The following is a 26,710-nucleotide window of genomic DNA, read 5'->3' as shown; positions in this document are numbered from 1 at the left end:
TTATTTCTATTTCCTGATTGACAGTAATTATAAAGCGTATTTGACTAATGCGTGTTTCTGGCGGTCGCTTTATCCCGGAGTCAATCGCCTGGAAAAAAGGGAGAGCCCACCATGCGACGAACTAATTTTTGTTTAACTATAAAATTATGATTAATTGACGGGGGGAGATCCCCTTTACTATTGCCGAGAGAGCGAAGCACAGTCAAGATGGCGAAAATCAATTTTGCTTAATTTAAAGGGCCGTGCCAACCTTCGAATTTTTCTCGTTTTCCCCCTAGAAAAACGCTCCAATATTGATTATGTATCTAGTTCGCTATCCAGGGTTGGCAAGTTTTAAACAAAAGGTTTAAAACAAGTGTTTAAAACACGTTTAAAACAAATATTTTTAACAAACACCAATTTGTTTTAAACGTTTTAAACTATTTGATTTAAACATGTTTTTTATAAGGTAAATTTGCATTGTTTTTTTGTAAGATTTTCGTTATTCAATATGAGGGAAAAGGTAGAAAAAACCATTCCAAGACTCTAAGAAAGGTAAATTGTATTGATAACGGGTAGTTTGATTTTAAGATTATCTGAAAAGAGTGACTGAAAAGGCTCGATATGATTTCATAAATTTCCTACCAGTGCAAAAATCCTACGAGCGCATTGAATTTTGTCTTTTTGTTTAAATAGAATTTATATAGCTGGCAATATACATCTATTTGGGACACTACCTATTCACGAGATAAAAGTAGGGTTGCTGTTTAGTCGGGTTGTGCCGGGTTTTAAGTAACAAGAAACACGGCTGGTCTGGACAGATCGGGCTAAAACCGACTAGGCGGCACTCCAAGATAAAAATCAAGGGATTTCGGTCCCCTTTCTCGATTTTTTTGAAATTTTATGACGTGATGGAAGTTTTAAGATTATAGAGGTACCTAAAATCTTATTTAATGTAACATTGTTTATTTGTGATGATTTATGACTGCAGACGTGCACATTTCAATAAACCAAAACTAAAAACAATGTGTGGATAACTAGCTATTTTCCCTTTTCTTAGTACTATGCGACCGAAAATTCCAGGATGATAGCTATATTAAAAACCCTACTACGGGTTAGGTAGTATTTGCATGGGGCATCGAAAACCCTAAGGCCGTCAATGGTTGGTCAACAACGCTTAGCGAAATTCTTGGCTCGTTTAAATAAGCGTGTACTCATTGGTTCTTCTCCCTGTGAGTTCATTTATAATACCATAAGTGGCATAATTACCCTAAGTGTGCCAATAGGAGCCTTTTCCACAGAAAATCTTCAATTTGAGCTTGTTCTAAACAGACCAAAGAAACGTAGGACTCTCGAATTCCGTTCAAGTACTCTGTATGGTATTTTTAATTCTCGCGCCGCAGACGCCGCTTCGCAAACACATTAATTACGTAAATTTCGTCACTGGAAAAAATGACGTCATTTACGTCAATTTCGTTAAACAAGGTATCATGGAAAAATTCGTCTTATTGACACACTTAGGGTAAATATGCCACTTATGATAATACGTTTAATGATACGTAATATTTCTTTAAATGAGTTTACTCGTGATTCATAAGTATAATGATTAGATTAAAACGTGTTTTAAACATAGTTTTTTATTGTTTATTATGTGTTTTTTATTGTTCGCTTTAAAAACAGTTTAAAACAATGAATCTTGTTTAAAACAATAAAAAACATTGTTTTTGTTCTTTTTAAAAAAAACAAGGATTTTGCCAACCCTGTCGCTATCTGACGTTAGAATGGGAGGAGCTACTTCAAATTGAACCAACATTTTTGAGACACCCGTGTGGCCCTTTGAAAGTGCATTTGCAATTATATCATCGTGTTGATCGTTGTGCTAATACATTTGTTGAACAGGTTAATGTACGTAGAACCTGGGAATAATAACTTTGTTGGTTCATCAACAATTAAGTCTGGAAGAGTCACAAGGAGACATCCCGAACTGTAACCCACCGATTTTGTTCAAACTCGGGGGATTGGTAGACCTTCATGTATCATGAAAAATCCTAATGGTAATTTATTTAATGGGCAACCGTTTTGCCATGGCAACGAAAAATGTTTTTGACAACACAAAATATTAAATTTCCCCATTGAAAATAACATGGGATTTTGACCTCAAATTGATCAAAAGTTGATCAATTTTGATGTTTTTTTGTCAATTTTTATCTATTTTTGGCATTTTCGAAATTTTTAAATTTGTTAATTTTGTTCACAGGGGGGTCCTAGGAATAGGTCAGAATCCCATGTTATTTTCAATGGGAAAATTTCCATTTCTTGTTGTCAAAAACATTTTTCGTTACCATGGCAAAACGGTTGCCCATTGAATAAATTCCCTTTAGGATTTTTCAAGTTACATGAAGGTCTACCAATCCCCCGAGTTTGAACAAAATCGGTGGGTTACACTTCGGGATGTCTCCTTGTCAGTGATATGTCAATCGGAAGCATATATCATGGTAATCGGTGTGCAAGCTCGTACCTTTGAATGCACTAATGAGATTACACGTAATCTTTAGAGTCTGTACCTTTATCAGTGTTGAGTACGCGTAATCTGTGTACAGGCGATCTGTCAGGAGTTAGCCCATCGGTAGCCCATTTTAATTTTTTGAAATCGGGGCCGCGAAAATTGGTCCTTTGCCCATTTTAGTGATTTTTGACGATTTTTTTCTTTAAATGTACAAAATATTTTTAAATTAAGACCGACTTCTTTGAAAATCAAATTTTTTTGTTAGTACTGATCATTTCTACGTTCAGTTGCATTAAGAAATTTCAATTTTAAGTGAGCCCGCGTACGTACTATTGTGATATTTGAATTTCGTACCAATTGATTCAGGCGCCATCTAACTCGTTCGTGTTTCGTTACCTTATTTCACAAAACAGGTAACTCGAAAAATTCGGTTTGCCTAAAAATTATTTTAAATTAAGGTGTTCGCTTTTCGCTACTTTATTTCCAAAAGTAGGTAACTCGAAAAATTCATTTGCGATCAAATTACTCTTACGTTTATTAAGTTAATGTACAAGATTTGTTCAAATTTAAATTTAATATTTAAAATATATTTAATAAATCGGGGAGATTGTGTGTACTTAAATGTCCGGGACATCTTGTTATTTCTACATTGACTTTCTGTTACCGAAGAGGGTTAAGGAGAGTTCAAAGCTAAAGCGATTCCTATTGGATGAAGGGCTGTAAAGACAATTAAAAAAATTAATTAACTCCACGACGGACTAACTCTATGGTTGCAGATTCTACATTTAGGTTCTTGGTCGTATTAATAAGCCCCAAGGTAAATCGCTATTCGTTTGTAAATATTAACGTATTCCCAAAATGTTTAAGCGTATACGGTATTGTTGTTTGTATAAAACTATTTAGTGAATTAATCATTCTCGTCCAAACTGACGTGATGGATGGAATCGGGCTCGCTCCCGTTTCGCTATGATTCCATTGAATAGTTTGGAAATGAGATATATCTTATTTGATACCCGGCCTAATTAAACTCGAGATAGATGATGCCAACTACTACTACCGGCGGATTCGAGCAAAAGCCGCGCTACGCCGTTAAGGCCGACGGATCTTATCGGCCACCCGTTACGTAGATGGCGCTGTAATCCACGGCTGTAGTATTGACAATACCGAGTAATCATAAGCTAGAGCGCGGGGAAACCGAAAAGCGAATGAAAGTTTCGGCCGAACCTCTAGTCCAATACGGCGGGCCGTCGCCGCGAGATATATCGAAGCTCCATCTAGTTACGGAGTTGGAAACTCCGATCCAATCTACACTAACTAACTCGGTCCGGGGCTCAAAGACCCAAATGAATCGAAGGACGTAGCGGAATGAGGAGCCATCTATAATATCGCGCTAATATTTGCCCCGCTAATGCCATAGTCTAGATGCTGCTAATAACACGCTTCTGTCTTCGTGTCTATTCAATTAAGCTACGAAAATATCTTATAGCCGCGCGCGGAACCCGTTTATTAAAAAATAATAAAACATCGGAGAGAAGGTATTTACGGGACAGCCTTTAAATTATTCAGGCTCGTAGCTCGCCTAATTAAAGCCGATGACATTAAAATCATTTGGGAACAGAATGTCTCCCGCACCCTACGCGGTTAGTATTCTCCCTCGTTCACGAGTCGCTCATCTAAATCAATATACGATTAAAAGGCAATTAAATTGGGCTTCTTTGTGACCTCTCTTCGTGGCGCTCTTCGTCATTTCGTCGAGAGTCTCTTAAGACGACGCGAAATACCCCGAGGCGATCATTTGAGACGTTTCTCCTTTAAATAAACCGAGATGACTAACCACGAAAAGTATAAGACAATCGCCTCGGCTTGACATCGCCATCGAACGTACGGCGAGTGGGTGAAGTTTGTTATTACTTAAGCTCCGATGAGGTTTTTTAACTCGAGCTAGCGTCGATGGTTTCAAAGTTGTATCTCCGGTAGATAGTTGGAGGGGGGGGGGGGAGCTCGGATCTCTGGCACGTTCTGCGTCCCCCCGTCTGATAATTTTCTCTTCAAAGTCCGCCCACATTCGTGAAGAAGTCGAAATGCACGATGGGTGCACGAGGAAAAGACTTTATGTTTAAATAAGTTTTTCTTCTCTTTTATTTTTTTCATTCTTCGTTATTATTATGATTCTTTCCCTCTTCGTTCGCAATGGCGATCTCACGTTTAAGACCTCTCGCCGCGGTTTACAACATCATGCTTCGGCAGTTGGAAATATCTTCGTATTTATCAACCCCTTATTTTCGCCAGCCTCCAGTCCCCGCAGGGTCAAGGATACTAGGCTCTTCTTTTTCCCCCCACGCCGCGTCCAAACTATACGCGTTTGAATATTTTAAAGAAATTAAAAAACACGGAATTACATAGGGGCCTTAACGGACCAATTTTATCGTATATCGGGGTAGCGTATCTGCATTTTCATTTTCACGAATATTTGATTAAATATATTTTTTAAGGAATTTTCACTCGTTACGATTTTCTAACCATAAATGTTTTCGGTATTTTAATGACTCTCGAGCACTTTCAACTTTCCAACTCGGACTTTCCAATGACGTCAAGGATATGACACCGGTAATTATAATTAACTCCTTTATTCCGCGAGATGGTGGTCACGGTTCGCAGGCGGGACGCGATGACGCTAACCTTCGTATAGCGCAAAAGCTACCTTAAAAATATTTTAGCGAATATAATATACACCTGATTATTACGGTTATTAGATAGGAGTGGGAGGGGGTCTCGCGGGTTGATGTTGGCCCCGGGTTTTTGTAATGGAGCAATTAAGTAACCCTTTAACGTCGCGAATCGAGAGAAAAGAGCGCTTGGCTCAAGTTATGATAAATAGCCGCGGGCCGTTTCTTCTCTTCGTTTCGGAAAATATCTCGGAAAGGCGCGTGGGAATTCGGAACTGGCATTTTTACCATATGCTTCTTTTTTCTCTTCTTTTTATTTTAGTCCCTTAATAATCATTCTTTTCTGGCTGCCTCGTTCGTAGACCGGTTTGCCCCCACTTTAGTCATACCCCCCCCCCCTTTCACTTTCTCAAATGCGCCCAAAAGAATTTAATTTCGTTTATATTTTGTAATTTTTATATCCCAGTGGCTCCGACTTGACTCCCCTAGTCGTAGATCAAACGACCAATTAGCCTAAGGCCTAAAAGGGGTAAAATCTCTACGCCTAGTAGACCCGCCGACACCCTAGTCGTAGATCAAACGACCAGTGGGATTTTTTTTTATATATTTTTTTCCTTTAAGATTTACTCCGTTTAACCTTTAAGCTTCGCTTGAAAATTAAATTTTTCCGAAAAGACCCTTAAGGCGAAATTTTCATCTCTCGCTATCTCCGCGTATATTCCTCTAGTCTATCTCTGGCTGGCTCCTTCCTTTTGACAAATCACCATTTTTGGTCGTTGGTAACGGTGAAATTTATTCAGGGAGACTCGAGCAGGGCGATTAAAGTTAATTAGGGACGGTTCCCCGCCAACCTGCTGTCTATAGGACTGCACTTTTGCGCGCCTGGATTTTAATTGACACCATTGCCTCCGCCGTACATCTACGAATATATATATATTTATTAAAGTGACGTGAGACATTCGTACTAATAGAAGTCAGAGTTCGCCTTAATCCCCCCCCCCCTGTCTTCGTTATAATTGAAAGGCTCGTGTTTCTGTCCCCCCCCCCCCCTTTTCAAATCGCTTAAACCGTGAGATAATAGCGTTTAGAAAATTATTAATTATTCTCGAAAGTATAGAGTCGTCTTATGAAATTTAAATTGAAGCAGTGGGCCCATCTTTTCCGCTCAGATTAATAAAAAGCTAAGGTTTTTTTTGGTATTAAATTTAAACCAAGCTGCGGATAATAGAGGGCGGCCCGATCGATTTATTACGGGTTCCTTAAAGAGTTTCCCCGATAAGCTTCGCGCCGTAAGTGTAAGGACTGGGTTAATGGTATAACCCTAAAACTTTTGTCGAAGAAAGATATAGATAGAGAAGATATTCCTTAATGCGAACGCTTTTCTTTCAAAATGGAAATTCATTCTATATATATATATAAGGGCCACCAATATAAGGGTACGAAGATTTTTTTATCTTTTTTCATTATCCGTACTGTCGTTGATTATGAATGGATAAAATATCTGGAAGAAAAAAAAAAGTCTGGATAGAGGCGAAGGGGCCCAGCTATCTTCCATTTATTATACCCTTCAAAATGTTATTAAAATTTTCTTGACAATATAATGCCTAAGTGCGCGGAAAAAATTGTATTTCGTAACTGCATAGCCAATATTCATTCATCCTGCAAAATCAATTTTACTCTGATGAAATTTCGTTGAAAGTTTTATAAAAAGAGTCTTATAGATATTCGAAGGGTCTAGCTCTAAATTTCCGCCAGGAATGTATTAAAAATCCGTCCATTCATCGTTAATTATTTGTTTCTAGCTCTTTAAATTCATCCCTTATAGATACGACCTAAAATAGCGAGTTTAATAGAAAACCCCCTATTTTCCGATATTAATAAATAGCACACGGGGCCCATCTTCTCCCATATTCCCCCAGGGGCCTCACTATTACGAGCCACCGATTTCACTTCAATTGTCGTCCCCAAGTTTTTCATCACTTTTACGGTAACGGAGATTGTATACGCGCGACGGAGGAGACGATCTGGGATGCTGCTCCCTTTTTCTCAGATTGGGCGGCTGTTTGCCGATGGTCGAGTCTCTCTCGGATCAATTGACCGCGACGCTGCTGATAGTACCGCGCTGACTTTTCTTTGTCTCGCCTCTTCGGATAAACTGTCAGGTGAGCGTTGTAAATGGGCATTCTTTTTTATAAGCTGCTAGGGGACCTGACCACTTTATTGTCCCCCGTCGTGTCCCTGTCCCCCGTATCTCCTCTCATCCGTGCCTTCTCCCCCCATTGTGGCGGCCGTTGGCTCTATTTTTCGGCGCGCATTTTATTAGAAACTGGCAAACGGATAAGAAATCGTTGAATCTCCTTATATAGTCTTGGTTCTACGCCGCGTTCGGATTTGCGCTCTTGGTCGGAAATTTCGCTTTAGTTTCATTGAATCAACCCCCGCATTAAGTGCAACCAAAATGCGAATAGTTTGAATGCATTGTTGCCCCTTTGAGGTCTGGCTGACGAATAGTGCGCGAGTGTTCTCCGTTCTAAACGTACCTACAGGCGTTTGACCTATTTTTGATCTACCAACGTTAAATCTCTCGAAATCGCGAATTTGTTTATTACGCGTTATTTTACCATCATAAAGCCGAATATAAAAATACATAAAACGAATTTTGTAAATTTCTGTAACCAGTTTAAAACCAGTTTGGATTCATTCATCACGAATGTACGTATCGTAGCTCGTTGTTTCAGCATTTCACCTTGAATCTTTAATCGAAGGCGCATTTCGACGGACGAATCTATTGATCTCGGCCGAGGCGAAGAGGTTACGTCCGTCGAATTTTATTTTATTCGTTTCATTATAAATGAAATACGCGGTGCGTAAAATATTGAACAAGTAGAAATTATTTCGTTCGCTGTATAACGTTATTCCCCTTTTCAGTTCCGCTCCCGCGAATTCGGCCGACTCTAAACCCGCGCCTGTCGATCGTGCCAGACGCCCATTAAATAACAGAGAGACGCTCGTAATCAATTGCCGCTGCGGATTCTTTCGGTCGCGAGCAAAGGCCGACAGTCACGACTTTTAATTCCGAGCGATTCTTATAAATACTCGGACTATTCTACTTTTTGCTATTTTCGTACATTCCTCCGCCCAACCAATGTAAAAACATATTTTCTGTTTACATTATATACTTAAAACAGAGTAGTTACTCGGACGAACTTTAGTTATGTTCTTCGCGCTTTTTCTATAACCATATTTTCCCGTTCTGGAATGACTAAAAAGAATTTCCCGCCCGTAGGCGAATGTTTTTATTCCGCAGACAGGAATCCGGCGTAACCATAAAAACGAAAATACATTATTTATAACCATCGGAAAGACATTGTTTTTAATTAACGAGGGCCTCTGTTAGGTCTTCTTTGTCATTAGGAGGTAAAAAATAAAATGCGGCTGGAATTGCGGCTACTCCACCGAGGTAACGAAAAAAAAACTGTTTTATTAATGATGCCGTAATTTCTTCCCGGAGGAAGAAGAAGAGGATTTGAATAGTGAAAGGAGTTACTCGCTGAAGCCACTAAACTTTGAAAACTTTTATTCCAACCCGTAGCCTGGTAGTTACGGCGAAAGTAGCGGGAAATGGCGAAGTCTACGTGATGTTTAGGGTGGACTGGGTGTCAGGTAGGGACTATTCTCGTTGAATCGAGTCCATTGGATGCGTAAAAGAAACCCTTTGTGCGCTAACGTCAATGCGAAAAGAGAAGATGGTTAGGTATTTAAGCGAGGCTCCCGCGTTAGCCGCCGCGTATATATCAGATAATCCTGTACAGACCATTATTCAATGAACAAAGAACAAGCGCTTCTAACGAACCTTGATCTTTTCCTTCCCGGCCGCATCCCCGTATTCGTCGGCTTTGCACCACCAAAACTATTACATTCGTGTTACGTTCGCTCCGTTGGTTTGTGGTTAATTAATCATTTATTTAAATCAGTTTATTTCGACAGAAGTCTTGGTACGGTCTTATAATATTTTTTTTATAAAATTTAATAATACGATTGCGCACCTGGAAATTGATAGTAAAATATGATCTCCGAGCAGCTTGACCGACCGCGGTTTGGGGTGCCGCCGCGTGCCAAGCCATCCAGTCTCCGCAATCTTTACCGATAAAGGAAAAAAATATATACCGAAGAAAGGTAGAGCGGGGATGCTAGGAAGCGTACATATGTGAACGAGCTATTTATGGAAGCCAGCTTAAAAAAAAGGGGGGGAGAGAAAAGAAAGGCGAAGAGGGACTGACTACCGAAACTCCCGATCGAGCCCTAAAAGAAAATTCCTGTGGCGATTTCTTTTTTTTATTCAACCGTAGGCATCGTCTCCCTCGGCTCACTCGATCCAGACCCTCCCCGTTTTTATATATCTCTCTCTTCTCTTTTTGCTCATCTTTTCTCTGGCTGGCCGGGCTCTGTGGGCGCCCTCGAGGCGGCATCTCCTCGCTAGTCATCTAATCCCTTCCCTCCCTCCCTCCTTACCCAAACCTACTTTTATTGACCGCCGACTGAAGAGGTAGAGTCGAGTGAGAAAGACACCCCGGAATCAGCTGATGGCGGCTGCGAAGGCCGGGACGCGGCGGAATCCCTTCCCCCGAGGAGCTATCAGCTGGCATTGGCACGGCGAAATACTCGGAGAATGTGGGCTTTTCTTCGGTGGCTGGGGACCCCGAGGAGACGCGCCTGAGAGACGGGAATCGAAAAAGGGCGGATACGCCAAGGTGTTTTTCACCACTGTTTTTCCACCCATTCTTCCTCGGCGCGTATTATTTTCTTCTCGGCTAACCACTCCGGAGCGTGTTAAGTCAATCCATTGTCTTTCCGTTCTTTTTATAATAGTTTTTATTATAGTCGACCGTCGTCTTCGTCGCCGTCTTTTCGGGGTCGTTATTAATAAAGAGATTCTAGCCCCATCGGAATCTCGACGCGCCGAGCCGAAAGAGCTCCGGTAATGATATATTTCTCCGTTCGTTTCTTTTTCACCTTTTTTTGTTCGGGACTTGGCTAAGAGGCCTTCCAGGTTGCTTCTTTTTCGCTTTCCTCGGGATATTATTATACATTCCTTTTGGAGGATGGCGGCTCTGGCGACAGCGATGCCGGAGAACGCGTCGCGGTCTCGATGTCACCCGCTCGTGATCGTCGACGCGTTTTTTGGCTGCCAAGCGTCCCGCTCGCTCCCTCGCCAACATTTTCAGTCGTCAAGCGACGTCTCCTCTGACAAAGTGCTTCCGCGAGGAGGATGAGATGTCGTCAAACGTTGCTCTCGCTAATCAGTTTCGATTTAAGCGTCGCCGCCTCTCTTTCGACAGACGGCAATCCGGACGAAACTCGAAACATTTTTCACCCCGCTCGTTCCGTTTATAGCCCCCTATAGATACGACGCCAACCTTACCCTCTCCCCGCCTTTTACTCTACCGTCACTTAATAAACTTAAGCGCGCCGGAGACTCTGTCATCTGGGGCGTCCCTAGCCAACTTTGAATAAGTGGGAATTTTCCACTTTCCGGGATACCTGTTTGACGCATTGGCGTCCGTCTAGCGCCAGTTCTTAAAATATACGCGATTGTCGTAATTATTCTTTTACCTTCTTTTGATCGAGAGAACGAGAAACGTTATTACCCTTAAATGGGGCCTCCAGAAATGTAAAAAAACAAAAGCTCGGCCTTCGACCCCGTAGTACGCGCCTCCGTTTTGTGGTGAAAACGCGTTTGATATTTTTCCTTTATTTTTCAATCTTAATGACGGAGGCGCCTTTCGATGTCTTTGCACTGACAGTTTTTTTTAAATATTTTGCGGGGAACGAAGGTTGGTTGGTTGGTTTCGCGCTGTATAAAATGGTTGGATTAGTTGGGTCGCTTCTTCGTTGGGATTTGACTTAATCACCGGGCCTCTGCCGGCACTTCTTTCCATTTGGCGAGTAGACAGAAATGATGGTTGGGCACGAATCCCTTAAAAAGCGTCGGTAGGCGGAGAAGGAGGTTTCGCCCCCAATAGCTTCCATTAGTGGTTTTTAGGGGAAAAGACTCCCGAGTGAAGTGGCTCAGATCGAAAAAGAGGCAAAATATATACCCTCGGACCAGACTGACTTTGCTCTAGCGGAGAAATATTTGATACGATTCGAAGGCGATGTTGGAGAGGGACTGGCGTTGATCTTTCTCGGGTCGGGCCATTCGTGCCGCTCCACACCCCTTTCCAAAGCGGCTAGACGCCGGCGTGGGCTATATCAGAAAGAAAAATTGACAGAACTTCAGAATGAAGAGAGTGAGCGAGCGGAGAAATAACATTCCTATCTCTTTCTTCGGGCTCGCCTCGCCTTCGATATTGGAGTAGTTGATCAAGCTAAGAAAGGGGTCAGGGAAAAGGTTGACCACGTGTGCTAGATGGATCTCGCCTCCCAAATCGCGGTTGCCCGCTTTGACCTTTATCTCTCTCGATTTCCGCTACCTCTCCGGAGGAATTCGACCCCAACGGTAACCCCCCGCCGCAATTCACGGTGAGTTTCGAGGAAGCCGATGGTTTACCCCCGTTCGCGCTAGCCAACGGTGTCCGTTTAATGGCACGTTTACTAGACCTATATTTTCTAAGAACTTTACTAAACAATTTTTTTTGCTTGAAGAGTATAACTTTGGCATTTAAGGTACCTACCTAATATTTGGATGTGTTATAGAAAATGAAAAAGCTATATAGATGTATTATTATTCCTTGAAATATATGAAATATTGTCTACGTTTTCCTAATTTGAACCGTGATTGTTCCCAAAGTCATTTTGTCTTATACGTGTAAATTTGGGAGGGGCTCGAAATTAGTTTTTTAATCTTATGCGCCTCTTGGTTCAGATTTGAAGGTTAATTTAGCGATATTTGGTAAGAGCACGTTGAGACCAATCGAATGATACCAATATCAGGTCATATCAATTTTCAAGGTCACCGGAAGTGACGTCACGTGGTTCGTATTTCCGGAAAGCCCCCACTTTGACCCGTAAGACAAACAGTTCTTTGTTACAAATCACTATCCCAATTAAAAAATACCTTATCACGTGCTTATTTTGTCATGGGCTCTTGGACTATTTCACTTTATAGTTCTTCCCCCGGAACATAGTTGTCAGGGTTCTTGGCTTAGCTCTTTAATTTCTTTCCGCAAACTTTCGTTTTCCTCTTGAAGTTCCGCGATTCTAAGAAACACAATCGAATTTTGTAAAAATGGTTTCACTCATTTAATCATTAAGCCTAAAATTTAGTCTAAATGCATTTATAATAAAGGAAAATTTAAAAAAAAACTAACAAATTTACTAGGACACTTTTGAGCCCTATAACTCTAACATTTTCCGTAATAACGGTAGGTTCCTTATCTCAACAATATACTTCATTTCCGCTTGAGAAATAGTAGGCATTTGCTGTCATTATAAATACAAAATTTTTGGCATAAGGGGCATTCCATTTAGAGATTAAATGTTAAAATCTCTAGTATGTTTTTCCAAAAATACTTGGCATTATTTTATCATTTACCTCTTAAAAAATCTGATAGCTGAATCACAGTCTAAAGGCGTATTCACATTTTAACAAAACATTGTTGAATGGTGGGTTCACAAACTTTTAACTTGGGCCGGTTTTGAAAAAAACACAGGTTTTTCTGACCGAGGCTTAGTTCTCAATATTTCAATCTAATAATTTCCGAAAAAATACGTTTGGCTATACAAAAATAAAGAATAATATTAATATTAAATACCTTTATTAATGTAAATTGACTTATATTGTAGTAGAAAATCTGTTTTTTTAAAAATTACTATAGTAATTGTCTTCGCCGATGAAGTTGTATTAACACAAGAAATGATTTCCGAAACGTGAACAAAAATCGAACGCCTTTTGGGAACCAGTGATGCCAGATCGCGAAAATAAAATTTCCCTTTCAGATCGTTAAAAAGAATAGTTCCTATTTCGGACTAAATTTTTTTTGTTTTTCCCAAAAATGGGAAAAGTGGTATTCATAGTTTTCGATGTAATTGTCTATGTAGCCTCAGGGCCATCTTTACCTAATTGGAGGCACCTGGGCAAAGCTATGGGCGATCCCTTGTAACTCCACCCAAGTTTCTAACCTCCAGTGTGAAGTCCATCGTCGCTCTAATCTACAACTATCGGTTCAAATAGTTTCACTTAACCTACTAAAGGTTGCTAAAGAAGAAGCTTGTTCTGAATTTAAAAATACTAACAACCAAAAGTCTTTATTCGTTTTAGATTTACCCTGGTTATAGACGCGACTAATAACGAAGTATAGGACTTTCGAGCAACGTTAAAATAATTTTTTTTTGTTAAAATTTCTTTTACATTTCCCAATTTGAAAAATGGGGCCCTTCAGAATCCTGGGGCCCTAGGGCAGTGCCCTTTTTGCCCAATGGGAAAGACGGCACTGCCTTAGTATTCGTGGCCGAAACGACTATAGGTGGGTCAAATTAAAAAAGTCATAAGAACGTTTTTTCCTAAATAAACTAATCAAAATATATTCAAACGATGTAAACATTAAATTAAAATGCAAGTATTATTATTTATATAGACAAATTTCCGAATAACGATGAGGAAAAACTAATAGCGTCTGCTTTAGCCGCTACCTATCTAGGTTTCAATGGCGAACCAAAGGGGGCGTAGCGATAGTTTTCGGTTACGAATAGAAAATATAGCGCCATCCACGAAGTATATACCCTGAACTCGTATCTAATATTTTTGCGTTTTCCGGTTTAAGTTCTTTAATGAAGATTTAAAGTATAATATAGTGAAAGATAAAATCTTATTAGTTATTATTAGTTATTATTTAAAGTATAATATAGTGAAAGATAAAATCTTATTAGTTATATTTTTCGCCACTAGACTTATAAAAGTTTTAACTTTGCACGAAGTCCACAAAGTAATTTAAATATTATAACAAATATCCTGAATAAAATACTGAATTTTGTATTGAAAAAAAAAATACAAAACTAGATAGTAAGATTGGTTTTGCTTAAAATATAATCCTACCGCGAATTTCTCTTGATTTAGATCTGATTTCCCTTTTTCAATTTTTGGGGTAATAATTTCTCTTGATTTGGGAAATTTTCCGCGATTTGGCATTACTGTAAAAAATAAATGCTTTTATACATGTATTGATCCTTCAGAATCACCTACTATTAATACGCGACGGAAATAACATTCAATTGGCCAAGTAATTCTTCTTAAGAATATCTCAGGGTTCGAAAAAACCCGGGGTTTTTCCAAAAATCCCAACCCAGTGGGTATTTAGTAGGATTTTTATTTTAGTATACAATTTCCATATTTGTATTAGACGATATGTAAAAGTATACAGATACTGCAAAGCTGAACCAAAGGACTAGTAGAAATACCAAGTTATAGGCTTCGAGTTAACAAGCAATTTCACTTTGTATCACATTCACATTACAATTCAGTCTAAGATATAATATATTAAAGTGGCCATTGCACATTGAACAAGTTGATTTAAAATCTGAGATTTTAAAGTGGGTTTTTTGAGGTGGATGGGTCGAAAAAACCCACTGGGGCTTTTGGGTCGGCGTTTTTGTTTTCGAACCCTGGAATATTTAGTATTCTCCCGGGTGTTCGATAATTTTGTTACTTTGCACGTGACACAATTTAAGGCTAATACAATTTTTATTTTCAAGCTATGTTGAGGGAAAATATTTTTGTATATATTAATAATCAAATGTGACGTTTACGCTGCGGAGTATTAAATGCCTGTAATATTTATGGAGTCATTTTATCACTGTAATAATCTAAGCAATTATTAGTTATATAGGCCAGGTCAAGCGATTAATTTATAAGGTCTTTGCCAAGAATGAAATATTTTGTGTACAAACGGAAATTGAAGTTCGGAAGGGGGTACGTGACCCTCATAGTTTGGCCCCTTTGGAAGAAAATGACCCATCTGATACGCGGATTACGAAATAATTGGCCCATCAAGGGAATACGAGCCTGGCAAGTGAGCGCCACTACGGACGCTATACGTTTGTCTTTGGTTCGCTCCTATATCTTGTCCTAATTGACAGTTGAGGCAAAGGCAGGGACGACTAGGTACTTGCCCGAAGATAGGGGCAAAGGCCAGAGATAGAGATAAAAAAGGAAAATTATCCCCGAAAACAATGAATTATACGCCCAGGTATCTGATATCCGGACATTTCATTGCCCTCTTCTGTAAAATATCCGAGCACCCGAAGACTGCCGCTGGTTATCTTGAGGGAAGGGGGGGGGGCGCCACGTAAAAAGATTTCTTCCGTCCGTAGTCGCGTCTATAATCTTTTTTATATAGGAAAACAAAGGGGATCGGGATGAGATAGAAAGGAAAGAGGAAAAAAAGAAGAGCCAAGTCCGATATATACGAAGTCATCATCATTATCGCGAGCCTGCCCATCTCTGTGATTAGATCCCCGACTGCGGGGAGAGATGGAGAACGAGAGAAGGGGAAAAAATACGACTCAATTCGGCCATATAGAAAGCGAAATCTCGCTCGACGTTCAGAAATTGCCGATGACCCTACGTCGACTGTTCAATATACTGACGGGAAATTGCCGAGGCTGACGATTACCCGGTTAAGCCTCGCTTTTATCCATCCCAGGATACACGAGCCAGGATAGTAACAAATTAAACGTCACTCCGTAATTATATTTATTATGAGAAACGGTCTATAGACGGTCAAGGCCACGCGGCTGAAACGCAATTATTCTTAATTTCGCGCATCCCCCTCCCTTGTTGTACATTTCCCGATTTTCCAGTTCATTTTTCGCTTTTTTCGATATATCGGATGCTGGTTTTTGGGGTAAAAAACAGTATCTAAGAATCGATGCGAACGCCAGTATCTTTTTTTTTTCATTATATTTGTGGGGCATGGGTGGCTGAGGTTGCTAGGAGCGGATTTGCTTCTTTTATTTATTGCCCTCGTGGAACAGAGTCGTGATTGATTAGAAATGAAGGGGGGGAGGCGAATTGGACGGAAGAAGAGAGAGACACGGATAGCTCCGCGTTTTGTTCCAGCTCGAACCTTAAAGCTGTTGTAATGGATTATGACAGATAGGATTAATCGGTTATTTTTATTACCGCAATAACCCTCTCTCCTCCGAAATATCACCGAAATATTTTCTCTTTTACGAAGGCTGGGAAAGGGGGGGGGGGGGCGCCAAAAGAGAGAAGAAGAAGATCAGGCGCTTATTGGACAGTGCGCGCCAGGAACTCTACTATATGTCACGGAACTTTCGTTTTTATCCCAGGAATATGACATCCCGGGGTTGTTATCGCTAATCTCATGCAAAGAGTGGCTCCATTAAGTTGGCCCCCCCTCTCTACAATTTTAAAAACTTTCATTTGCGATCGAATGCGACCTCGATGCGACGTTATGCGAAACTAAAAAAAAAAGATGCGACATAATTGTTAAGTTGGAATAATTAAAACAAAAGGGGGGGCTAACTTAATGACAGCCCCCCCACTTTCAACTATCAACCCGGAAACACAACCAATAGAATGCGACCTCAATGCGACGTTATGCGACACCCTTACTTTCGAATGCGACATCTTAGTTAACGAGATAATCGCTTTCGTAAGTGGGGGGGCTAACTTAACGCGAGCCCCCCCTATAACAGTTGAGGCCTCCAAACACCTTTATTCGATTGCGAACTCAATGCGACGTTATGCGACACCCTTACTTTCGAATGCGACATCTTAGTTAACGAGATAATCGCTTTCGTAAGTGGGGGGGCTAACTTAACGCGAGCCCCCCCTATAACAGTTGAGGCCTCCAAACACCTTTATTCGATTGCGACCTCAATGCGACGTTATGCGACACCCTTACTTTCGAATGCGACATCTTAGTTAACTAGATAATCGCTTTCGTAAGTGGGGGGGGCTAACTTAACGTGAGCCCCCCCTATAACAGTTGAGGCCTCCAAACACCTTTATTCGATTGCGACCTCAATGCGACGTTATGCGACACCCTTACTTTCGAATGCGACATCTTAGTTAACGAGATAATCGCTTTCGTAAGTGGGGGGGCTAACTTAACGTGAGCCCCCCCTATAACAGTTGAGGCCTCCAAACACCTTTATTCGATTGCGACCTCAATGCGACGTTATGCGACACCCTTACTTTCGAATGCGACAGCTTATTTAACGAGATAATCGCTATCGTAAGTGGGGGGCTAACTTAACGTGAGCCCCCCCTATAACAGTTGAGGCCTCCAAACACCTTTATTCGATTGCGACCTCAATGCGACGTTATGCGACACCCTTACTTTCGAATGCGACATCTTAGTTAACGAGATAATCACTATCGTAAGTGGGCAGGGCTAACTTAACGCAAATGAATGGGCCGCCATGTTAAATGAATGCAAATGAATGCGACCTCATTTTAAATGAATGCAAATGAATGCGACGCCATTTTAAATGAATGCAAATGAATGCGACGCCATTTTAAATGAATGCAAATGAATGCGACGTCAATGCGAAGCAATGCGACACCATAATTATCGAAATAATCACCGCTATTCGAATGCGACAGCCGTGTTAACGAGATAATCGATTGAACCAGATCGAGAATCATCAAATATAAATACGGAAACACAGGTCGATTAAGTTGGCCCCCCCTTTTTTGATATCCCAGAAAATTTCTCTATCAATTTTATGCACCCACAATGCGACAGCAAGTGAAAGAGATGTGACTTAACCATTATCGAGATATAATTAAAATTAAAAGGGGGCTAAATTAACGTCAGCCCCCATAATTTCGTTATTCAACCAGAACAGAATATCATAGCCACTACATGGCAATGCGAAGAAATGCGACAGATATAATTTTGATTGCGAAAAATAGTTTATGAGAAAATTAATAGAGAAAGTGGGGGGGTGGCTAACTTAACAGTAACCCCCATATTAATTCATAATTTTAATTAACCTTAATATAAAGAGACGTCAATGCGAATTAATGCGACACTATTTTTAACGAATGCGACAAATTAGGTTATGAGATAATAGACAAATGAAAAAAGGGGGCTAATTTAATGACAGCCCCCCCCCCGAAATATAAAAAATAAGTTCTATAAAAAAAATGAAGTCGTCAACGCGGACCAAAGCGCATTCGAATAGCGGTGATTATTTCGATAATTATGGTGTCGCATTGCTTCGCATTGACGTCGCATTCATTTGCATTCATTTAAAATGGCGTCGCATTCATTTGCATTCATTTAAAATGGCGTCGCATTCATTTGCATTCATTTAAAATGGCGTCGCATTCATTTGCATTCATTTAAAATGGCGTCGCATTCATTTGCATTCATTTAAAATGGCGTCGCATTCATTTGCATTCATTTAAAATGGCGTCGCATTCATTTGCATTCATTTAAAATGGCGTCGCATTCATTTGCATTCATTTAAAATGGCGTCGCATTCATTTGCATTCATTTAAAATGGCGTCGCATTCATTTGCATTCATTTAAAATGGCGTCGCATTCATTTGCATTCATTTAAAATGGCGTCGCATTCATTTGCATTCATTTAAAATGGCGTCGCATTCATTTGCATTCATTTAAAATGGCGTCGCATTCATTTGCATTCATTTAAAATGGCGTCGCATTCATTTGCATTCATTTAAAATGGCGTCGCATTCATTTGCATTCATTTAAAATGGCGTCGCATTCATTTGCATTCATTTAAAATGGCGTCGCATTCATTTGCATTCATTTAAAATGGCGTCGCATTCATTTGCATTCATTTAAAATGAGGTCGCATTCATTTGCATTCATTTAACATGAGCTCGCATTCATTTGCATTCATTTAAAATGAGGTCGCATTCATTTGCATTCATTTAACATGGCGGCCCATTCATTTGCGTTAAGTTAGCCCTGCCCACTTACGATAGTGATTATCTCGTTAACTAAGATGTCGCATTCGAAAGTAAGGATGTCGCATTCGAAAGTAAGGGTGTCGCATAACGTCGCATTGAGGTCGCAATCGAATAAAGGTGTTTGGAGGCCTCAACTGTTATAGGGGGGGGCTCACGTTAAGTTAGCCCCCCCACTTACGAAAGCGATTATCTCGTTAACTAAGATGTCGCATTCGAAAGTAAGGGTGTCGCATAACGTCGCATTGAGGTCGCAATCGAATAAAGGTGTTTGGAGGCCTCAACTGTTATAGGGGGGGCTCGCGTTAAGTTAGCCCCCCCACTTACGAAAGCGATTATCTCGTTAAATAAGATGTCGCATTCGAAAGTAAGGGTGTCGCATAACGTCGCATTGAGGTCGCAATCGAATAAAGGTGTTTGGAGGCCTCAACTGTTATAGGGGGGGGCTCACGTTAAGTTAGCCCCCCCACTTACGAAAGCGATTATCTCGTTAACTAAGATGTCGCATTCGAAAGTAAGGGTGTCGCATAACGTCGCATTGAGGTCGCAATCGAATAAAGGTGTTTGGAGGCCTCAACTGTTATAGGGGGGGCTCGCGTTAAGTTAGCCCCCCCCCACTTACGAAAGCGATTATCTCGTTAAATAAGATGTCGCATTCGAAAGTAAGGGTGTCGCATAACGTCGCATTGAGGTCGCAATCGAATAAAGGTGTTTGGAGGCCTCAACTGTTATAGGGGGGGGCTCACGTTAAGTTAGCCCCCCCACTTACGAAAGCGATTATCTCGTTAACTAAGATGTCGCATTCGAAAGTAAGGGTGTCGCATAACGTCGCATTGAGGTCGCATTCTATTGGTTGTGTTTCCGGGTTGATAGTTGAAAGTGGGGGGGCTGTCATTAAGTTAGCCCCCCCTTTTGTTTTAATTATTCCAACTTAACAATTATGTCGCATCTTTTTTTTTTAGTTTCGCATAACGTCGCATCGAGGTCGCATTCGATCGAAAATGAAAGTTTTTAAAATTGTAGAGAGGGGGGGCCAACTTAATGGAGCTGCAAAGGGTGATTTCCGAAGCCATTTTAATATAAGCGACTGACACTCCTCGGTAATCATCGCGACATTACATTTTTCGTCTCGTATTTGTCATCTCGGAGATTGCGAGCTCTGTCGCGGCCTAAAGGCTGGATTTATAGACGTACTTGTGTCGAATCGAGCCATTAGGACGTTGTTAGCGGAGGCGTAATTCGTCGGTAGACACGCGATGGCGTGGCCCCTTTCGCCGCCGTTCGGATGGACAGTCGTCGTCCGTTTAATAGTGGCGCCCCAGTGTGCCCCCGGTTTTATTTCGCGTCTCTTCTAGGAGGTTTTTATTACGTCCGGATTATTCCGTTTGACCTAAAAGGGATCTCGCCTAACGCTATCCGTTCGTGGCGACTCGGTAACCTCTCGGTCCCCGCTATTCGGGAAGCGGAACCTTAGGCGCCGCGTCGTTTCGAAGCTCGCGTGTTTGGTTTCCGCGGAGGGAACTTCGTAAATAGTGTCCAGCAAAACGATTTTTGTTTGTCCCAAATACGTCGACGATGATTTTGCTTCTCTAAACAATTTCTTTTATATTTCCGGCCAGTTTCGCTTCTGGCCAATATATTTTCTTTCTTTCCTTTCCCTCGTCGTCCATTACCGACTAAAGAGGATACGGAGAACCTTTAGTCATAACCCAGGTCGTAATATACGGTGATATACGGAGGCCTAGTTGCGGTAGTTCTACTCTAGCTCCGAGATAAGGGACATTTTTTAATCTTTTTATAGGGCCGTCTTTTTATCGTTTGCTTTTGTTTCGACCGGCACCGTCTAACCATTTATCCTTTCTTTGTGTCGTTTTCTGACAGATACGAGAGACCGACGACGTGGCCGTTGACGTATATAGGATAATTTGGATGTATCGAAAGAGCCCTCAGTTCCTGGGACGCGCGACGAAAGCTTCGCTCGTCGCGATCTCTCCGAGCGGCAGTTCCTTCGACAACGCCACCGGCGTCGTTACCTCCGTCCACGAATGACTTCCTTAGAGTAACGAGAGCCAACGGTGGTTTCGTAAATATGGGTCCCGAAGAAGAACGGGCTCCGCGTCGAAGAATGGGTCCTTCGGCCCGAATCACGAGGACTAGAGTATTTTCCGGGACGACGTCGCGTAGTATTTTGAACGGTGTCCCCAAAATTACCCTCAAGAGTGCCAATCGCGCCGTTCCCTTTGACTCGTTTTTATGGTTAGTTTTAATGCTCGGAGGAACGGCGGTGGTTCAATGCGCGACCATCAGCTACGTGGCGCCGGACGACTGCGAATGGTCGTTCATGAACGATTCCACGGCGGACGTGGCCCTGACGTGCAGGCTACAGAACGTGCGCTCGCCGCCGGCCGGAACCGTCTCCTCCAATTCGGACGCGACCAACTTTTCGTTGATCCAACCCTTACACACGACGTCTCTCAACATTCAGTGCGAACCGGTGCTTTTCCACAGTCGCCTCTCCAACGGGTCGCTCTCGCACCTCAGGCACTTGAAAGCCCTGACTTTCGAACATTGCAAGTTCTCCGACGTCCCCGACGGAGCCTTTTTAGGTCTGTCTGAGCTGCGCAATTTGACCTTGAGGACTTACAACCACGAGTGGCAAGAAAGCCTCTCGTTGCAGTTGGGCGCCCAGAGTTTGTCCCGGCTTAGTCACTTGGAGAGACTAGATCTCTCGTCCAACAATATCTTCCAATTGCCCGAATTCTTGTTTTGCGGCCTTTCCAAGCTGAAATTGCTGAATCTGTCGAGGAACAGCGTTCTGGACGCGGGGCTGGTCGGGTTGAACGGAGTGGACGAACATAAAGGCGGACGACCTTGCCTGCAAGAGCTGCGGAGGCTGGACCTCTCGGCTAACATGATCAAACACTTGAAACGGGGAGAGTTTTTCCGTTTGCACAATCTACAGGCCCTCTTTCTTCAACGAAACGACTTGGCCGAGGTTTCAGAGGCGGCGCTCGAAGGCCTTCGTCGGCTTCAAGTACTCGACCTGTCCGGTAATCGATTGCCGGAACTGCCAACCCATTTCTTCCACGCCACTCCCGACATTCGCGATTTGTATTTGCAAAACAACAGCTTGAGTAAGCTTCCTTCGGGCGTCTTTCGGGGCCTGCAACAACTTCTTGTCATGAATCTCAGCCGAAACAGCGTCGGGAGCGACTCGATCACGTCCGAGCTCTTCTCCGAGCTCATCCGCTTGGTCATCCTGGATTTGAGTCGAAACCAAATTGACCGGATCAGCTCCTCTATTTTTCAATCTCAGTACAGCTTGCAAATGCTATATCTGGGTCGAAACCGAATCTCTTCCATCGCTGAAAACGCTTTCGCTCCTCTGTACAACCTGCACACGCTAGACATGTCCTACAATCTCCTAAAGCACGTGGACGTTTACACTTTCAACGGGCTTTACGTTCTAAATTACCTTTCTCTAAAGAGTAACGTTCTTGAGTCGATTCACGTCGACGCCTTTCGCAATTGCAGCAGCGTGAACACGCTTTTACTGGCCAACAACCGGTTAAATTCGTCGCCCTCCGCCATTTCTTCGATGCAGTTTTTGAAATACCTCGATATGTCCGGAAACCAGATTGCGAAACTAAGCAACGTTTCGTTCTTGGGCCTAAAACAGCTCCAGAAATTGGACGTATCGAACAATCGAATCGGAAACCTCAGCCGAGGCACTTTCCGCGACTTGCCGTCTTTGAAACGATTGGATTTATCGCGAAACGCCATCCAGGGGCTCGAACACGGACTCTTTGACGACGCCCCGGAAATAATCTCTATAGACGTGCAAGAAAATATCCTAACGGACATAAACGGGCTTTTCATGAATCTGAGATCCATGGAAACGCTCAACGTTTCCGCCAACAAGATAACTTGGTTCGATTACGCGCTGATCTCCACGGAGCTGAGGACGCTGGATATTCACGACAACAACGTCGAGACGCTGGGCAATTACTTCGAATTAGAAGCCATGTTGCATTTGCGATGGTTGGACGCTTCGGACAACCAACTGGGCGAAATCAATCCAGTTTCCTTCCCAAACCGAATCGAGACCATTCTCGTTCGTAGAAACCGAATTCGGATCGTACACCCGTTCGCGTTCATGTCCAAGTCCAACTTAACCATGGTCGATTTGAGAGATAATCAGCTGCGCAACGCCGACATGAACTCTTTCCGCTTAAAGACGTGGCCAGCCTCCCACCAACTGCCAAAATTTTATATCTCGGGCAATCCGTTTTTCTGCGATTGCACGATGGAATGGCTGCAAAGAATAAACGACCTTTTGGACGATACCCGCCTCTATCCTAAAATCGAGGACTTGGAGCAAACCGAGTGTCGTTTGCCATTCGCCCGAAGTCGGCCCATCGTCCCCCTCCCGTCGGCCAACTCGTCGGACTTCCTGTGCCGCTACAAGAGCCATTGTTTCGCTCTGTGTCACTGCTGCGATTTCGACGCCTGCGATTGCGAGATGGTCTGCCCCGAGAATTGCACCTGCTACTACGACCAAACCTGGAACACCAACATCGTAGACTGTAGCTCGCGTCAGTTCTCCATTATGCCGCATCCCGTGCCAATGGACGTCACGCATTTGTTCTTAGACGGAAATTACTTACCGCAACTGACTAGTCACGCTTTTATCGGACGCAAAAATATGGCTGTTCTTTTCTTAAACAACAGCAACATCGTCAATATAAACAACAGAACATTCAATGGTCTTCAAGGAATTAAGGTAAAAATTCTGCTCTTTAAAACGTGATTATAAGATTTTAACGTTATTTTGGGTGTTCTTTTATTTCATTATCAGATTATGCATTTGGAACACAACAAATTGACCGTACTGCACGGCTTTGAGTTCGAAAACTTATCTTTGCTTCAAGAAATCTACCTGTCACACAACAAAATCTATTCCTTGAGCAACACCTCTTTCGTCTCTCTGCGATCTCTGAAGATTTTGCATTTGGACAACAATTTGATTACTCGCTTTCAAATCTGGAATCTCAACAGTAACCCTCTTCTCAGCGATCTACGTATTGCCGGCAATCCATGGAATTGTAATTGCGACTTCATGGAAGATTTCAAGGAGTGGGTTCAGAGTTACGGCACGGCGAGCGTCATGGACGCCGAAAATATCAGGTAAGGGTTTTTCCTTTTCCACGACGATTAACGTCGGCGATGATATGGGCCTCCCGCTAACTCGGAGTTATTTTTTTTTCTATTCGTGATGCTCAGGTGTTATCGAGACTCGGGAGGAACGTCTCACGAGCTGGCGGAAAGAAGCGCGGGCCCCTTCCTTCTGACCTTTTCGGCATCCACCTGTTCCAACAACACGGCAGGTGGAAGCGACGCCGGGGTCGGAGGAGCGCGCGGGGGCCCCTCTAACGGCAACAGCGGCAGCGTCAAGTACTTTCCGGCCGTCTTCAACGAAGACCTAGTAAAGGTAGTGATTGTCGTTCCGTGTCTTCTGGTCATTGTCATCCTATGCTCCGTCTTGCTGTGCGTCTACCGCAAAGAACTGAAGGTTTGGCTGTACAGCAAGTACGGCGTCAGACTGTTCCGCAATCAGCACCGCTACAGCCCCGACAGCGAGAAGCTCTTCGACGCCTTCGTCTCGTACTGCAAGAAGGACGAGGCTTTCGTGGCGCAGATGCTGGCGCCCGAGCTTGAAGAGTGCGTGTACGCCTGCCGAGGAGGCCCCGGCGGGAACGTCAGCGGAGGTGCTCTACCTTCGTTTCGTTTGTGCCTTCGTTATCGCGATTTGCCGGTAGCCGGCTACGTGGCCGAGGCCATTCAAGAGGCCATCGAGTGCAGCCACCGGACTCTCTTCGTACTTTCCGAGCAGTTCCTCCGCAGCGAGTGGTGCCGCTTCGAGCTGAAGACGGCGCACCACGAGGCGCAGACCAACCGGAAGCACCGGCTAGTCGCGGTGGTCCTGGACAAAATATCCTTCAAGGATCTGGACCCTGACGCGCGCCTCTGCTTGCGATCTTCCACCATTATCCACTGGGGAGACCGTCGTTTCTGGGAGAAACTAAGGTACGCCATGCCGGAAGGACGCGAGAAATCTAGTTCCACGCTTCACGGGCAACCGCAGCGCCACCACCCGCAGAGGCATCGCGACTTGATCGTCGGGGCGCCCATGACGGCCGGCGGCGTCGTCAGCACGCATTGCGCCATGATGATGGACCAATCGGCCAACAACGTCAAACTAGTTTGACCCGCGACCGAAGGACGTTCCTCGATCAGCCGACCCGCGGGAGGCTTTTCATTTTCACCCGTTTTCCTAAAAAAACCTACACGTCGGCTGGCGCTTTTTGTATAGAAATTGTATCTTTTCATTGACGACATTCTGCATTTTGACGCGCGATTCTAGTTATGTATCATAGCAAAAATGACGAAAAAACCAGGAGAAATGTTACATTTTTTAAAGAAAGTCTAGTGGTTTTCCTATTAAGGGGAAAAATAATATTAGCGAGGCTTTAAGCAACCCGTCTTTATCCTCCCGAACCCCTTTAACGGAAACGCCGTTTGTAACGTTTCCGACGTATTTCTTTAAATTTCCCATCGGGATATTTAGTTCTTTATTTTATATACGCTTTTTGCCCGCTATTTTATTTCTTCTCAGTCGTAAGCTTCGACTGCCCTTTATTTAGTATCTAAACTTTATGTAAATTAACGTTTTCCTTTTTCTTCAATGATTTTTATTTTTCATTTCAATACCAGCCAGCCTATAAGCCTAGACTGTTTCTAAATTTTATTTAAATTAACATATTTTTTTCTTCGTCTTAAAGAGCTTTCGTTTTTTAATTAAACTATTTTATTCGCCGGTATTTTTTTTTAACTAATTTAAGAACAGATGCCATTTTCAATCCCAGCGTCCCGCGATACGTAAAAAAAATGTTTTTGTACATGTCTTTATAAAGTTACGAAGGAAAAGAAACCTCCGATTTTGCTTATGATTATAACAAAAAACAACGCGACGAGATAGGCGCGTTACCCCCTTTATATATATACATAGTTGCCGAAAATAAAAATCCAATGGAAACTTTTCAAATATCTGTCGATATTTTGGAGGAAAAAACAACAAAATATACGCTAATATTATTTAAGAGGAAAAAAAAATGAAAAAAAAATCGAAGTGCTAAACCAAAAAAAAATGGACGCGCTTTCGGTGACCATAATGTGATGTGTGAGTGCTTTTTAGATGAGAAAAAGTGAGGATTTTTCTAGACGGAGAGAACGTTACGAAGAGAACTGTAAGGTTAAGTTTTACTTCAAACGCTCCAGATAAATTCTATTATATTTAACTCTTTTTAAGTTGTAGAATGAATGTGTGCATCTATTTTTCATAAAAGGAAAAATACAAACCTATGTAAAAGTACGTTACCCTTGCTCTTTATTTCTAACATTGGCTTACATAACGCGATTTTTTGGTGGTAAGTCAGCGTTTAACTCCTTAATTGGGAAGACTACAGTGGATATTGTCTACTTTCGCGCTATTTCAAACTGAACTCTTTTAATTTTGTATTCTAACTTATAAAATTAATATTTAAGCGTAGAACGGCCTTTTGTTTAGTGACTAAAATAATTTTTACAATT

At 42.2% G+C, this 26,710-nt stretch overlaps 1 protein-coding gene across 5 annotated transcripts in view; it reads left to right on the top strand.

Moving 5' to 3' along the window:
* Positions 1-26,473, top strand: part of LOC149932931 (toll-like receptor Tollo) — a 113,912-nt gene extending 87,439 nt beyond the window's left edge. For all 5 annotated transcript variants that reach the window (XM_090155187.1, XM_090155186.1, XM_090155190.1 and 2 more), the window contains exons 3-5: positions 20,942-23,843; positions 23,919-24,247; positions 24,344-26,473. In XM_090155187.1, coding sequence (XP_090011313.1) covers positions 21,150-23,843; positions 23,919-24,247; positions 24,344-25,328 — 4,008 coding nt within the window. In that variant the 5' untranslated portion in view covers positions 20,942-21,149 and the 3' untranslated portion in view covers positions 25,329-26,473. The remainder of the gene's footprint in view (positions 1-20,941; positions 23,844-23,918; positions 24,248-24,343) is intronic.
* Positions 26,474-26,710: the final 237 nt, after the last annotated feature.

Source organism: Leiobunum rupestre, chromosome 8 (genome assembly GCF_980474605.1).
Source record: "Leiobunum rupestre chromosome 8, qqLeiRupe1.1.hap1, whole genome shotgun sequence".
NCBI lineage: Eukaryota > Metazoa > Arthropoda > Arachnida > Opiliones > Sclerosomatidae > Leiobunum > Leiobunum rupestre.
The sequence above is the reverse complement of the archived record's forward strand: the minus strand, read 5'-3'. Positions and strand labels throughout refer to the sequence as shown.